Source organism: Schistocerca cancellata, chromosome 1 (assembly GCF_023864275.1).
Source record: "Schistocerca cancellata isolate TAMUIC-IGC-003103 chromosome 1, iqSchCanc2.1, whole genome shotgun sequence".
In the NCBI taxonomy this organism is placed as follows: Eukaryota; Metazoa; Arthropoda; class Insecta; order Orthoptera; family Acrididae; genus Schistocerca; species Schistocerca cancellata.
In genome coordinates, this window is record NC_064626.1 from 898,288,070 (window position 1) to 898,302,248 (window position 14,179).

Sequence of the window (14,179 nt, forward strand, 5' to 3'; positions counted from 1 at the left end):
TTTCCCGTACTACCATTTTACGAGTGTAACGTGAAAATCAGGAACCCGGTAAAAGATAAAATCTCCGACGTCGCTGCGGCTGGGAAAAGATCCTGCAAGAACGGGACCAACGCGACTGATGAGAAACGTTGAACGTGACACTAGTGCCACCCTTACGCGAACTGCTGCAGATTTCAATGCTGGGCCATCAACAAGTGTCAGCGTGCGAAACATTAAACAAAACATCCACTCATGTACCCTTGAAGACTGCACGGCATAAAGCTTTACGGCTCGCCAGGGCCCGTCAATACCGACTTTTGTATCCCGCCTGGAAGGCGGCGCGTGGGTCTGCTCCTGAGATCTGTAAAATAGGCCGAATGAAGGAAGCGAGTAGGAGCAGGTGAGGTAAAGCACTTCGATACTGCAAGTAAACTTAAAGCACCTTTACTGGCGTATAAACATATACAAACACATTACTTAACTTTTGGTACAAATGAGCACGTAGGTGCGAAGCCGTTCATGTATCAAAGCTAACAGTTACTAGAAGCTACAAAGCCAAAGTCTATAATGGCTAGCCCTCATACAAGTAGAAGTTAAGTTGCTAGGTCGCCTGCTCTTGATCAACTGGGCAGAGAGTAGAGTGGCGCTTGTTGAGCTTCACAGCGTCGACCAGAGGGCGCTGTGGTTGGCGTAGTTCGTCCGCTCTCGTAGTGCCAACCTACAAGCGTGCATCTACGCTGTGGCATCAGAACTATCGATACCACAAGGACAATGGACTGTTGATCACTGCAAATACGTTGCCTCAGACGAGTCTCGTTTCAACTTGTTTCGAGCGGATGGTCGTGTACTCTGCAAGTCAGCAAAGGACAGTTCAAGCTGGTGGAGGTTCTGTAATGGTGTGGAGTGTGTGCTGTTGGAGTGATATAGGGCCCTGATACGTCTAGATACGACTCTGACAGGTGACACGTACATAAGCATACTGTCTGATCGCTTGCATCCATTCATGTCAATTGCGCATTCCGATGAGCTTGGGCAATTCCAGCAGGACAATGCAGCACCCCACACGTCCAGAATTGCTACAGAGTGGCTGGCCACCAAACTCCCCAGACATGAACAGGATGCCTTGCATCGTGCTGTTCAGAAGAACTTTCCACCCCCTCGTACTCTTATGGATCTAAGAACAGACTTGCACGATTCAAGGTGTCAATTCCCTCCAGCACTGCTTCACACATTAGTCGAGTCCATGCCACGTAGCGTTGCACTTCTGCGTACTCGCGACGGTGCTACACGGTATTCGGCAGATGTACCAGTTTATTTGGCTCTTCATTGTATAACATCTGTGACCAACCGAGAACCGCATCCTAGCCACGCTACACTGCATTGCACACTGATATTTCTGAGCATGACAGTACATTTATGACCCTGTGATTGAGATCGTATTCAGTCTATAGCCTGAATAATATGTGATATAAATGTGACATAAAGTCATGCCGAAGGCAGGCTACCAGTATTATAACCATCAGTAGTACTGCATTCAGGCTCACTGAGTCGCAGCCGGCCGGGGTGGCCGAGCGGTTCTGGGCGCTACAGTCTGGAACCGCGCGACCGCTACGGTCGCAGGTTCGAATTCTGCTTCAGGCATGGATGTGTGTGATGTCCTTAGGTTAGTTAGGTTTAAGTAGTTCTATGTTCTAGGGGACTGATGACCTTAGAAGTTAAGTCCCATAGTGCTCAGAGCCATTTGAACCATTTCACTGAGTCGGAATCGCAAAATTCTAACATGAGGCCAGGAATGAACTTTATCGCTTGTACGGTGCGTTTCGGAATTTATCGATCATCAGATATCCAGCAGTGATTGCTTTACGTAGATATGTCGCATACCTCTCTAGACCATTGTAGTGTAGGACTATCGCTAATGGCGACCAATCATCCTTTTTTTCGCAAATTGTAGTTTGCTCGTTATGTTTTCTTGGAAACTATGAACCAGAGAACATATCAGTGTTTGAAATCAAACGTTGTGTTCAGAACTATGTAATGTATTTCTCTTTGTTTGTTGTGTAACATTTTAATGTTTATAACATATTGTAATAAGAGACCATGCACACGTCTATCAAAACTTAATAAATCCGAGAAAAAGTTCTATCGATCAAATGTCAAAATTTCTGAAACTCATGTGTAGAAATGTAGCAAAATGTTTTGTTTGATTTGGATGTAAAGGTATCTGTGGCGAACTTATGTACAGACGGTCGTAGCGGCGTGGTCCCATGTCCTTTGCTAGCTACAACGGGGGAGGCTGCAGAGAGTAGCTAGCAAACGGGTGGCGTGTCTGTCTTGCAGCGAGCAAGACAAGAAGGATAAGGTGCGTTTCCCGGCAGGAGGAGGCGGCGCTGCCCCTGCGGCCAACGGCAACGCCAACGGCAACGGCAACGGCACGCTGCTGGCGCGCTTCTGCCGCGACGTGTCGCCGCGCTCGTGTGAGCACGCGCTGCTGCGCGCCAACGCCTCCAGGCCCTGCTCGCCCACCGAGAGCTTCCTCTCTGCCGGCCCCGTGCTCACCCTGCAGATGCACGTGCGGGAGGCCACCGCGCTCAGGTCAGTGGCGGCGCCCGGCACAACCAGGTGCCCGCTCACGTCTCTGCGAGAGGCGATCAATGAGTAACGAAAAGCATTTCTTTTCTGGAAGCAGGTTGGTTTTATTCAGGATTCTAATACTCTATATCATGATCCGTCATTGGACCAAACAGAGAGAAATAGGAATGTATGAGATCACGGCTGTAGGGTGGATGAGGAAGAACAATCCATTGAAGTTTCTTGAGCTCTTCCCCAGTGCGTAGACTTGGGTGAGGCGTTGCGTTCCCACGGAGAAGGAGAAGTTAGTTTGTATTTTTGTGGCGACGAATATGCTGAAGTCGTTTCTTCAGTTTCCTGAGTGTAGCCCAGTACACTTTAGCGTTGATTGCTACAGCTTCAGGAAGAACACCAAACAGAATAATCCTTTCAGACCCCGTCGCCCTGACTTTACAGCTGACAGTGCGGCTTTGAAGTTTTTCTTCGGAGTAGTGGTGGTGTGGCACCATTCCATGAATTGCCATTTTGTTTCCGGTTAGAAGTGATGAACCCATGTTTCATCATCTGTAAAGATGTTCGCCAAAAAATTGTCACCCTCAGTCTCGGAACGCGCAATCAATTCCACACACATGGTCCTTCGCTGCTCTTTGTGCTCTTTTGTTAGAAGGCGAGGAACCAAGTGGTCACATACGTCTGAGTTCACCAACTGGTGGACGATTGTGTCAACAGTATCAGCAGATATGTGCATTTGAGCAGTGGGTGTTTCGTTGTGATCCATCGATCACCTCCAATGAGAGTGTCTGCACGTTCCAACACTGCAGGATTCACAGCTGTGAGCGGCCAACAGGCAGACAGGAGATTGGACAGCCCTTCTTCCATGACATGTCCCCGTAAGCATTCTGCATGCGCCTATAGATGTCTGCGATGCTGCAGTATTCCTTCAAAAGAAATCCAATGAGGGCTCTCTGCTTGGAACACACTCCCGTTAGAGACGCAATTTTGAAGGCTGCGTTTACCGCCACCACCTGTCGTAACATCATGAAGTATAGGAACTGAAACGGGAATATTCCACAATAAATTCCGCATTTTTCAACCGAAATTGGTTGAGAAAAAAAATTGTTGCATTACTTATCGAACGCCATTCGTACATACTCGTACACACTGACAGGAATGAAAAGTGTTACGTCATGAAAGCACCAGTCCGACACTTATCATATTTCCTAGAGATGTCATCACACAACGTATATCATATGGGATCAACCAGAACTCAATTGAGAAACTTTCAGAGGTGGTAGTATGGACCAAAAAAAGAAAAAAAGTCTAGTAACCATGAACTGTAAAATGCATACCTTACGAGAAATGAGTACATGTTCGGCTTCGCTAGTGTGCGACTCATCTCTTCTATGTATTTTAGAACCCATGTTTACTAAACATTTTTTTCTTGGTTTGGTCCTTACTACCATCACTGAAACTTTGTCGGTGGAGGTCTGATTCACTCTGAATAATAAAACTTCCTTTCTATTCAAAACTGATATACATCATAAACATGACTATCAAATGTGGCTCTCACTGGCGCAATTTCACTCTTCTATTATTTGTGCTCTGAAAACAAACAGTCCCCGAAAGTCATCTTCATAAACATGTTACCTCTCCTGAAACATTTGCTACTGCCGTTCATTGGAGGCTGGTATGCAATACCCGTCTTCATGTCGTATTCTAGGCAGGCTAAATGAACGAAGAATCAGGGGATCAGAATGGTCCATACATTCCTCAAGTCTTTTATGGTGTGAACTGCTGTCTGGTGACTTATTATCCTGCTGGAGTGTGTCATTTGGTATCCTGGCGATGAAAGGTATGACAACAGGATTACTATACTTGCCACGTAATGGCGGGCATTCAGCCTCCCTTCAACAATTTCTCAGTCAGTCCTCAACAGGAGCTCCGTTCACAAACAGTCCAGGTAGCGTAGGGGTAGCGGTCTCTAGAATCGGTGGTCCGTGTAAACTTTCACCAGGTCCTCTATCAACAGGCAGATGCTAGACTCACTGCTGAACACTACCGAGAGCCACTCTTTGTCCCATTTCAAGCTGCCTGTTGTTACAGGACCGTATTTTTTTTAGAACCGTCCCATATCTGATATAAACTAGAATTAAAAAGACCAGTCAAATGGGAATAATCCATCCCTAGCGATAAATGAGATTTGTATCAGTATCAGTGATTGCCAGTACTACTAGTTTACGTTTTAATACTGAACTCCATGGTTCTTCTAAATAAGTGGCCACTGTGAATGAACAATGAGCTAAGCTCCAAGTGCCCTGGTGCAGCTGGTTATGTAGGCCAACATGGGAGGCCGCCCTTAGGAAGAGTTCTCAGAAGGGCTCGCCTAAAGTGGCGAATGTCAATGCTTCTTGATCAGCTGGCCTTCCTTTAAGGCACCGCCCATGGGCGCCCGACGCCATAAGTCACAATACAGATACGGTCTCCCGTGGTGTGCGACCACCAACAGAATCTGTTATCCTCAACAGATAACATCAGCAAGTAAAGTGAGAACTCTTAGGTTAGGCCACCTTTGTTGGCGTGTAATACCACCGAACGCACATACTACAAAACCCAATTTTTAACGTAATGTAAGGGAAGCCACGACTGGCTGGCAAAAACAATTTAGACGTTAAAGAGAGAAACTCGACTGTGCTGCCGAAGTCTCACCTTACTGGCCACAGCCAGAGATAGAAAGAGAGCAGGACACAGTTTTTCAATTCCAGGTGTTATGGAACGTATTACTGGTTAACTGCCTGAGACAATAGTCAGGGAAGGGGACCAGTTTCTTTTAAGACATCATTTTACAGGTCGGCACTTGGAATATGCACAGTTTTATTACTCTAAACACATGACGGACGAAAACGCGAAAATACGGGTCTTCCTTTTAGGAGGCAGTCTGTACAAAATCACACACTTACAGACTTCTCCGCCAGCAGCCGTCTCCGCTCGTCATCCACCAAGCAGCCAGTCGGCTCTCCAAACAATTCTTTAACCAACCTTGCCAAGATATTAGTTTTGATTAGTCAATCTTTGTCGTATGTTTTATCGTGCACTTTCAGTGTGATAAACTGAATTAATTGTGATTCTTATTTAATTTTGTAGCTAACATCTTCCTTAGCCGTTATTTTGGAAGGCAACATTTAATTATATCATATTAACGGGGTCACTTTACACACGTCCAGGCGAACGCATCACGTATTTCCTTATACTCTACACCATGCTTGTCCCTATTGTCTGTGATATGGTGTCACACGCGTAACAACTAGATATCTTCGTCCTGTTTCCAGTAATCTGTTTGTGACAGTTCGTGGTGACTCTTTGCATGTAAACTGTGACCTGATTTTAACTAATGTCATTAGTCTGTTCGTCACATCCTTTGGGAAGGCACATAAATACACTTCCTCTGACATTCGACCTGCAGTCATTGCGTTGCAGACGACTGTTTATGCAATCTGTGGACATATTTTCAATGCCGATGATTTCACCTTACTCAAAGGCCGGCATATGGCGACAAACTGCATTGGACTTGCTGTGTTGCGATCTCCATCTACAAAGTTGCTGGAGCGTTAGACGGACACAATAATCTTCCTGTACATACAATAATCTTCAACTGCAGGAATGACTTTTTTTCCAAACTGAAAATATTGAAAATAAGCTCACATATGGTTGAAATTTTAATCAAAGAACCCTAGAAGAATGGAAATATTGGACTATCAATTGGGTAGTGCTCGGCCAAGGTGTTCATAGTGTGCAAATACAATTTCCGTCACTGTATATTCGTTATAAAAAGCTTTCGTCGATGGTTTCAATCTCTCACACATCTATTTCACTTTTCCACGTAATTTCCGTTCACTTCTAAGTATTTTTCGTAACGCTGCACTAGTTCTTCAGTCCCTCTTCAGAGAAGTTCTCCGCGCGGAAATTGAACCAGCTGGCAACATGCTTTCAGTTCTTTTTCGTACTCGAACCGGTGTCCAATAAGCCATTGTTTCGAATGCAGAAAGAGATAACAGTCGCTGCGTGCGAGGTCCGTTTTTTTTAGGGTAGGTAGTCGAAAAGATCTCAACGTTAATGTTGAATCGATACTCGCTACAGCCAGCAGTCTGAGGATATACGTTGCCGTGGAGAGATATGCAGGACATTTGTTTCTCTTGTCGTCCATTTTGGTCTTCACGTCTCAGATTGTTGAGCGTTTCACATAAAACTTCGCCTGGAATTGTGATTCATGTTACATGAAATCAACCTAAATAAGCGTATTTTCTTCGAACAAAACGGTAGTCATCTTTCCACCCCTGCAAGCAGATTGCTTGATTTTTTTTCGTTTTTGCCAAAGTTGAATATTGTAACTTATTGACGTTTTTATACTGCGTCAGTGTATGGTATATACCTCTCGTCACCCATAAGAGTATGGGACAACAAATCATATCCACATAGTCGATAGTAGTCCAAGAACGCTCGTCTGCTTGACATTCTCTGCTCTTTGTTTGGTCGTGAAGCCTTTTCATTACCCATTTTGCACAAAATTATCTGTATCCGAGATTTTCCATGACAATAATTAAATAGTAAAGTGCAAAATGAGGAAATTCACCAACCACAGCACTGATCGGACTACTCGCAGTATTTCGCCCAATTGTTACACAATTTCATCACCCGACCACACCATTCTTCACCACGCATACTTATAAAGCCACTTTTAATGTTTCGACACCACTGACTAGATTGTGTTGATTCTTTGCTGTAGACCCATAAAGCTGGTACAGCTTCTGATAAACCTTAACAGCCATACGTCATCTGCACACAAAAATCGAATTAACGTACGCACTTCATAAGTGGCTTGATCGACGATTTTCGAAGCTAGTGCTGTTTGTTTTCGGTTACAGTGGAAAGAGTACTGAATCAAAATAATGACTTCAGAGGATTCGTAAACAATCAGTGGATGGCGCTGCATCTGTGCGACATTTTTTTCGATTTAGTAATATTTTAACAGATTAAAACAGACCTTATGTTTAGAATATGACTTGCCTGAATCAACGGTCAGCCTGAATGTGGTTTTGAGTGCTTTCTTCACGCTCGTTTAGGCAAATGCCAGGGTGGTCTCAATTCTCCGCTTCAGAAAGCATGTCGTAGAAAATTCCGAAAATAAGTTGCACGCTAAGAACATGGCGCAACAAGAGTGTAGCATTGTCAGAATAGAGTATGTGCTCTGGATTTCCTACAGATAGAGTTCTGCAGCGGCACAGATAACAGGTGCATCATAGTGGTGATTGAAATAGCAGGGCAAATGGAAAACAACTACAGAGTTAAAGTGCATGGGACAGTACGATTCTTGTGGACAAAATTTGTGCTATGTATGCTGCTCGGTATCATGAACGACATTATCCTAGTGTCGGACCGTTCGCCGGATAGTTACGTTATTTAAGGAAACAGGAACTGTTCAGCCACATGTGAAACGTCAACCACGACCTGCAACAAATGATGATGCCCAAGTAGGTTTTTTAACTGCTGTCGCGGCTAACCCGCACATCAGTAGCAGACAAATTGCGCGAGAATCGGGAATCTCAAAAACGTCGGTGTTGAGAATGCTACATCAACATCGATTGCACCCGTAGCATATTTCTAGGCACCAGGAATTCCATGGCGACGACTTTGAACGTCGTGTACAGTTCTGCCACTGGGCACAAGAGAAACTATGGGACGATGACATTTTTTGCACGCGTTCTACTTAGCGACGAAGCGTCATTCACCAACAGCGGTAACGCAAACCGGCATAATATACACTATTGGGCAACGGAAAATCCACGATGGCTGCGACAAGTGGAACATCAGCGACCTTGACGGGTTAATGTATGGTGCGGCATTATGGAAGGAGGGATAATTGGCCCCCATTTTATCGATGGCAATCTAAATGGTGCAATGTACGCCGATTTCCTACGTAATCTTCTACCGATGTTACTACAAGATGTTTCATTGCATGACAGAATGGCGATGTACTTCCAACATGATGGATGTTTGGCACATAGCTCGCGTGCAGTTGAAGCGGTATTGAATAGCTTATTTCATGACAGGTGGATTGGTCGTCGAAGCACCATACCATGGCCCGCACGTTCACCGGATCTGACGTCCCCGGATTTCTTTCTGTGGGGAAAGCTGAAGGATATTTGCTATCGTGATCCACCGACAACGCGTGACAACATGCGTCAGCCAATTGTCAATGCATGTGCGAACATTACGGAAGGCGAACTACTCGCTGTTGAGAGGAATGTCGTTACACGTTTTGCCAAATGCATTGAGGTTGACGAACATCATTTTGAGCATTTATTGCATTAATGTGGTATTTACTGGTAATCACGCTGTAACAGCATGCGTTCTCAGAAATGATAAGTTCACAAAGGTACATGTATCACATTGGAACAAACGAAATAAAATGTTCAAATTTACCTACGTTCTGTATTTTAATTTAAAGAACCTATCTGTTACTAACTGTTCGTCTAAAATTGTGAGCCATATGTTTGTGACTATTACAGCACCATCTATAACAAAGCGAAAAACGTGGTCCCACTAAAAGATTCATATTTCTTTATGTACTACACGAATATCTAATAAAAAATGGGAGCTTCTATTTAAAAAAAAAAACGCAGTTGATATCCGTTTGACCTATGGCAGAGCCATCTAGCGGGCCAATCATAGTGCCATCTGGTTTCCCCCTTCAAGCTAGACAAGTTTCGTTCTTTGTAGTTTTTTCATTTGTCTCTCATTTCTTGAGATATTTGGCCTGGTCACGATCAATGGACCACCCTGTATATACAGGGTGCTCAGAAACAGCTTGAAATCTTATAAGAGTGTTTCGGGGTAGGTTATGCTGAAAAATAACTGTTAAGAAAAAATTTTATATGGTACGCTGTTTCCGAGTTAATTAGAAGCGAAGTTGGCCTGATAGGCGTTGCGAGAGCAAATTCAAGCGGTCCGCCAGGGACAATATAGACAAATGTGTTCTTCGTTTGGTTTGTTAGAACCGAACAAGAGAACGATACAAAAACTGGTATGGAACGGACGGTATTAAGGACCGAACCCGAGCCAAAGGCTGAGCAGTCTCGTGCGCTTCATCTGCTGCACACTGCGAGAACATTGGGCGCTAATTCTAACTGGCGGGCTGCTTGAATTTGCGCTCGCATCGACCTGATTGTCTAAATTTTATGTTAATTAACGCGGAAACCCACTATTTCTCAGCACAACCTATCCTGCAACACCCTTACAAGCTTTGTGCATAAGGCTTTATAAATGAACTGGAGCCTTCGAATATGTTTGTCTGTCTGCTGATCATCATCGAAGTTCTGCATAGTAATGATAGTAGTCAACAAGGAAAGTGGAAAAAGAAGTAAAGAACGAAACTGTACTTTGTTATCCCGAACTAGTTACTCAGATAACAGAGAATTCACTGCAAGAGACACATGAAATATTGGAATATTTGGTACAGGCTATACGGGACTCGGTCACTGAGAATCTAACTGTAGAAAATAAATGGAGAACTAAATTAAACTACTCGAAATACTGGTCGCTTAGAAAGATACGTTTCCAGTATTTTATTTACCTTCTCACTGCTCTAGCAAGCGCTTTTCTTCTTGGTTGGTACATATGTCCCAGCAACAGAAGCAACCAATTTAGATGTCAGACGTGGAGTAGTGTTTTAATACACCTCTAAGAATGCTTTGTTCAAGTACTCACTCTGGCAGTCTCCCAAAGTATTAAAATCTAAACCAGAAGAACTAGAGAAGTGTTTGAACGCAGCTTCTATCGAATCCGTATGGAGAACCACAGCTAAAATTCCAGAAAAAGTTGGAATGCTGTATGGACAACCTGTCCAAGCATTGCCAAGGCTTTGGTCTGTGAATTTTTCACGTTTGATGGGAAGGTATGAATCGAGAACAAAAATTGGCAATATGATAGCTCAGTCTTTTGTTTCTTAAACATCGGGTGTTACCATCGCAGTAGTAAGATTTTAGGCTGCATATGATGTCTTGTTTCCCATCAATTTTCTCTTCGCTCTTGCAGAAATCTTTCTGGCTTATCATTAATACTAAACAAATTAAATTATTTTCATAATTTTATAAGACGTCTGAAAAGTCTGTGTTTTCTCTTATGAATAAATGTTACTTGTAGTTTACCTTTAATTATAAAAAATACTTTCAATAATGGTGATACTTGGTAAAAATTAGAGATTTTGTTGACAATTCTTTTAACGTAAAAATCTGACGACAAAAGTGTGTTCATACACTACTACCATTACGAAAATATATTGTATTTCAGAAACCTAAAAAAGGAAACGTATTGGGTTAGTGATAAAAGCCAACAATATTCATTGATCCAGAATAAAAGTTTATTAGGTGAAAATGTCGTCAGGAATAGCGTAACAATACACGCCGATGATCCTGAATTTATGGCTGATATTACGAAGGTAAACAGACATATTTTTCCTCGGGTCGTTAGGAACAGAACCAGTTACCAACCTCAGTTGAAAGTACAATAACCAATCATTTCTTTAAATTGTTTAATTCCTTGCAACCTGCATTACAGAAGCTTACTGAAGCACTTCACTGCTTTCGTAAGAACTTACATGTCTGGTTAACATATTGTATTTCAGGCAAATATGAATGACAACAAAGCGGAAATCAGCTTCTACTCCCATCACTTACTAAGGAAGTTTTAATTTTTTTTAAATCAACTGATTTATTTATTGGCCCTTTTTCCCCCACGCTTATGTGTTATAGAGGAGTGTGAGTAGCTATGTGTAGGTGCAAAGCATTTATTTTGAACTTTAATCAAGCCTCCATTGTTTCACAAACTATACTCTCCTATAAGTCAATACAATCAATACCTCAACACGAAAACCGTCATATAGTGGTTATTTAAACACTACTCTGCTTTTATCTGCTATAATTTATTAGATAACAGTGTGGTTCAGTTGACTATGTTCGTTATATCACAAAGCGTTACATCTCATAAAACTTTGATATTCAGCATTCCTTTCTCTGCATGTGCTGTTGGTGATGGAAGTCGCAAAACGTGAATAAACTTATTTTTGGTATGACAGTCTAATTGTAAAACGAATAATAATAATAATAACATCCGATGAATAAAGATGCCTATACTATTCACTGTTAACCTGACACTGGTAGACAAATGGTAAATTATAGTCATAAGAACATTACTAGCTTTCCTATGAATTAATGGCGCTGGTGAACAAACAGTAGAGTATTTAAACATGTTTAGATCATTTTGCTTAATAACTAATCTCTTAACAGAAATTTTTCGTTATATACACAATATATGCATATTTCAGGTAATAGGTGGAGTTATAGATTAAGCAAAAGTAATCTCAGGAAAAGTACTTTTTGTAAGCCGATGGACTTAATAAAATGCCTGTTATATTCTAGAAGTTTTCAAGATTGCGTTATTAGTACCTACTTGTCCGAGTCTGATCTTTCAAAAACTTTATTACAGTGCTAGCTAAAGCTGCCTACTATTCGATTTTATGCCCCACTAATTCCGCCCTGTGTGTTTTCCTAGCGACTCCACAGCACGTGGAAACTGGTTACTTGAATAAAAACTTTATTCTGCTATCATACCTCGGTCAATGTGATCAATGGAGTATTTTCAAGAGTGTGAAGACTTGCTTCTCTGTCTATGTCTTCTTCGTGCTATTCGAAAGTAAATCCTTCATCTACAGCTATTTTAGTATGACAATCAACAGATTATATGAAGTAAAGGTACAATACACTAGAAAAAAAGTAGAAATGAAAATGACATCTTAATCATGATAGTAGATACGTCAGCACTAAAATGATGGATAAGAACCACCGTACCGGATATTTTGAAGCGCATATAGTGTAAATTATTTTTCATAGAGTGATAATTTTTATTTAAAATGACTGAGAAAACTTAGACAGGACGGTAAGGATCTAAAGCCTAAAATTCTATACATGGCATAGTTCTCTCTGCGAAATTACCAAGAACGTTTCCGTGTGTCGCGTACCGTGTCTGAGCAATCAGGAAACAAGATGATCAAACTGTGCAGTGACATAAAATGTGGACCCAGATTTTTACCCTGTTCACTCATTAAGTCCTGTCTTACGGCACTGGAACATATCGGGTGTCCCTCTTAAAAAACTACGTTTTTTCTTATGTATCGGTAGATACCAATAGCTGGAGTCATCCCAAAAAAACACTGCTCATCATGTCTTTCATGCGACGCTCAATGTCGATGGAAAGTGTCGGTTTGTTTTCTGCTGCAAACAAAATTATTTTTAAAGCGAAATTTTACGTGCCCATTCGATAGATCGATCGGAGATTAGTCTAGTGCGATGTTCGTTTTATCGATGTGGATCATCAGGGAGATTAAAACACGAAGATTAATCAGTACTCCAGCAGCGGCTGTGCAGCACTGCTGCATGGCGTAGCAGTCACGGCGGTGCTGTCATTGCTGGAGAGATGGTTATTCTTCTTGTTTAACCGTCCGTTTGAATAGATGTCGAAAAAAGGAATATGCCACTAAACTAATATGGGATCATTTTATCGAATGGACACGTAAAATTCCGGTTTTCAAAATCATTTTGTTTGTAATGGGCAATAAACCGACACCTCCTGTAAGTAGTTTGAGGTGACTCCTGCTACACATTTCAAAAGCAAAATTTGCAGGTATCTGCCGAGACACCAGAGAAAAATGTGCCTGACGACTCTTAGGACATACAACCTGTATGTTATCTTCGATGTCGGACATCGCGATCTCGCTTCTGGCTACGTGATTATATGTGCGATTTTCTTTAGGAACCACACACTACCCTTAAGGAAATTACGTTTTTGCTTTAACCTCATGAAATTGACATCGCCGATGCTCCTGTTTCTAAATATACGTGACACGTAGTGATTCCCACAGACTGAACCGTTATGTTTTTTATTTGTGTTTACAGAAATTAAGTACACTGAAGTGCCAAAGAAACTGGTATGGGCATGTGTACTCAAATACAGAGACGTGTAAACAGTCAGAATATGTCGCTGCGGTCGGCAACGCTTATATAAGACAACAAGCGTCTGGTGCAGTTGTTAGATCTGTTACTGCTGCTACATGGCAGGTTTTCAAGATTTAAGTGAGTTTGAACGTGGTGTTAGAGTGGGCGCACGAGCGATGGGACACAGCATCTCCGAGGTAGCGATGAAGTGGGGATTTTCCCGTGCGACCATTTCACGAGTGTACCGTGAGTATCAGGAATCCGCTAAAACATCAGATTCCGACATCACTGCGGACAGAAAAAGATCCTGCAAGAACGGGACAAACGACGACTGAAGAGAACCGTTCAACATCTCAGAAGTGCCCCCCTTCCGCAGACTGCTGTAGATTTTATTGCTGGGCCATCAACAAGTCTCAGCGTGCGGACCATCCAACGAAACATCATCGATATAGGCTTTCGAAGTCGTAGGCCTACTCGTGTATCCTTGATGGCTGCACGACACAAGGATTTACGCCACGCGTGGGCCCGTCAACACCGACATTGGATGTTGATCACTGGAACATGTTTCCTGGTCGGACGAGTCTCGTTTC

The 14,179-nt window shown here is 42.5% G+C and overlaps 1 protein-coding gene across 1 annotated transcript in view; it reads left to right on the forward strand.

The window, feature by feature from the left end:
- Nucleotides 1–14,179, forward strand: part of LOC126112383 (uncharacterized) — a 515,907-nt gene that overhangs the window by 407,076 nt on the left and 94,652 nt on the right. Inside the window, exon 12 of the mRNA XM_049915011.1 lies at nucleotides 2,355–2,571. Coding sequence (XP_049770968.1) covers nucleotides 2,355–2,571 — 217 coding nt within the window. The remainder of the gene's footprint in view (nucleotides 1–2,354; nucleotides 2,572–14,179) is intronic.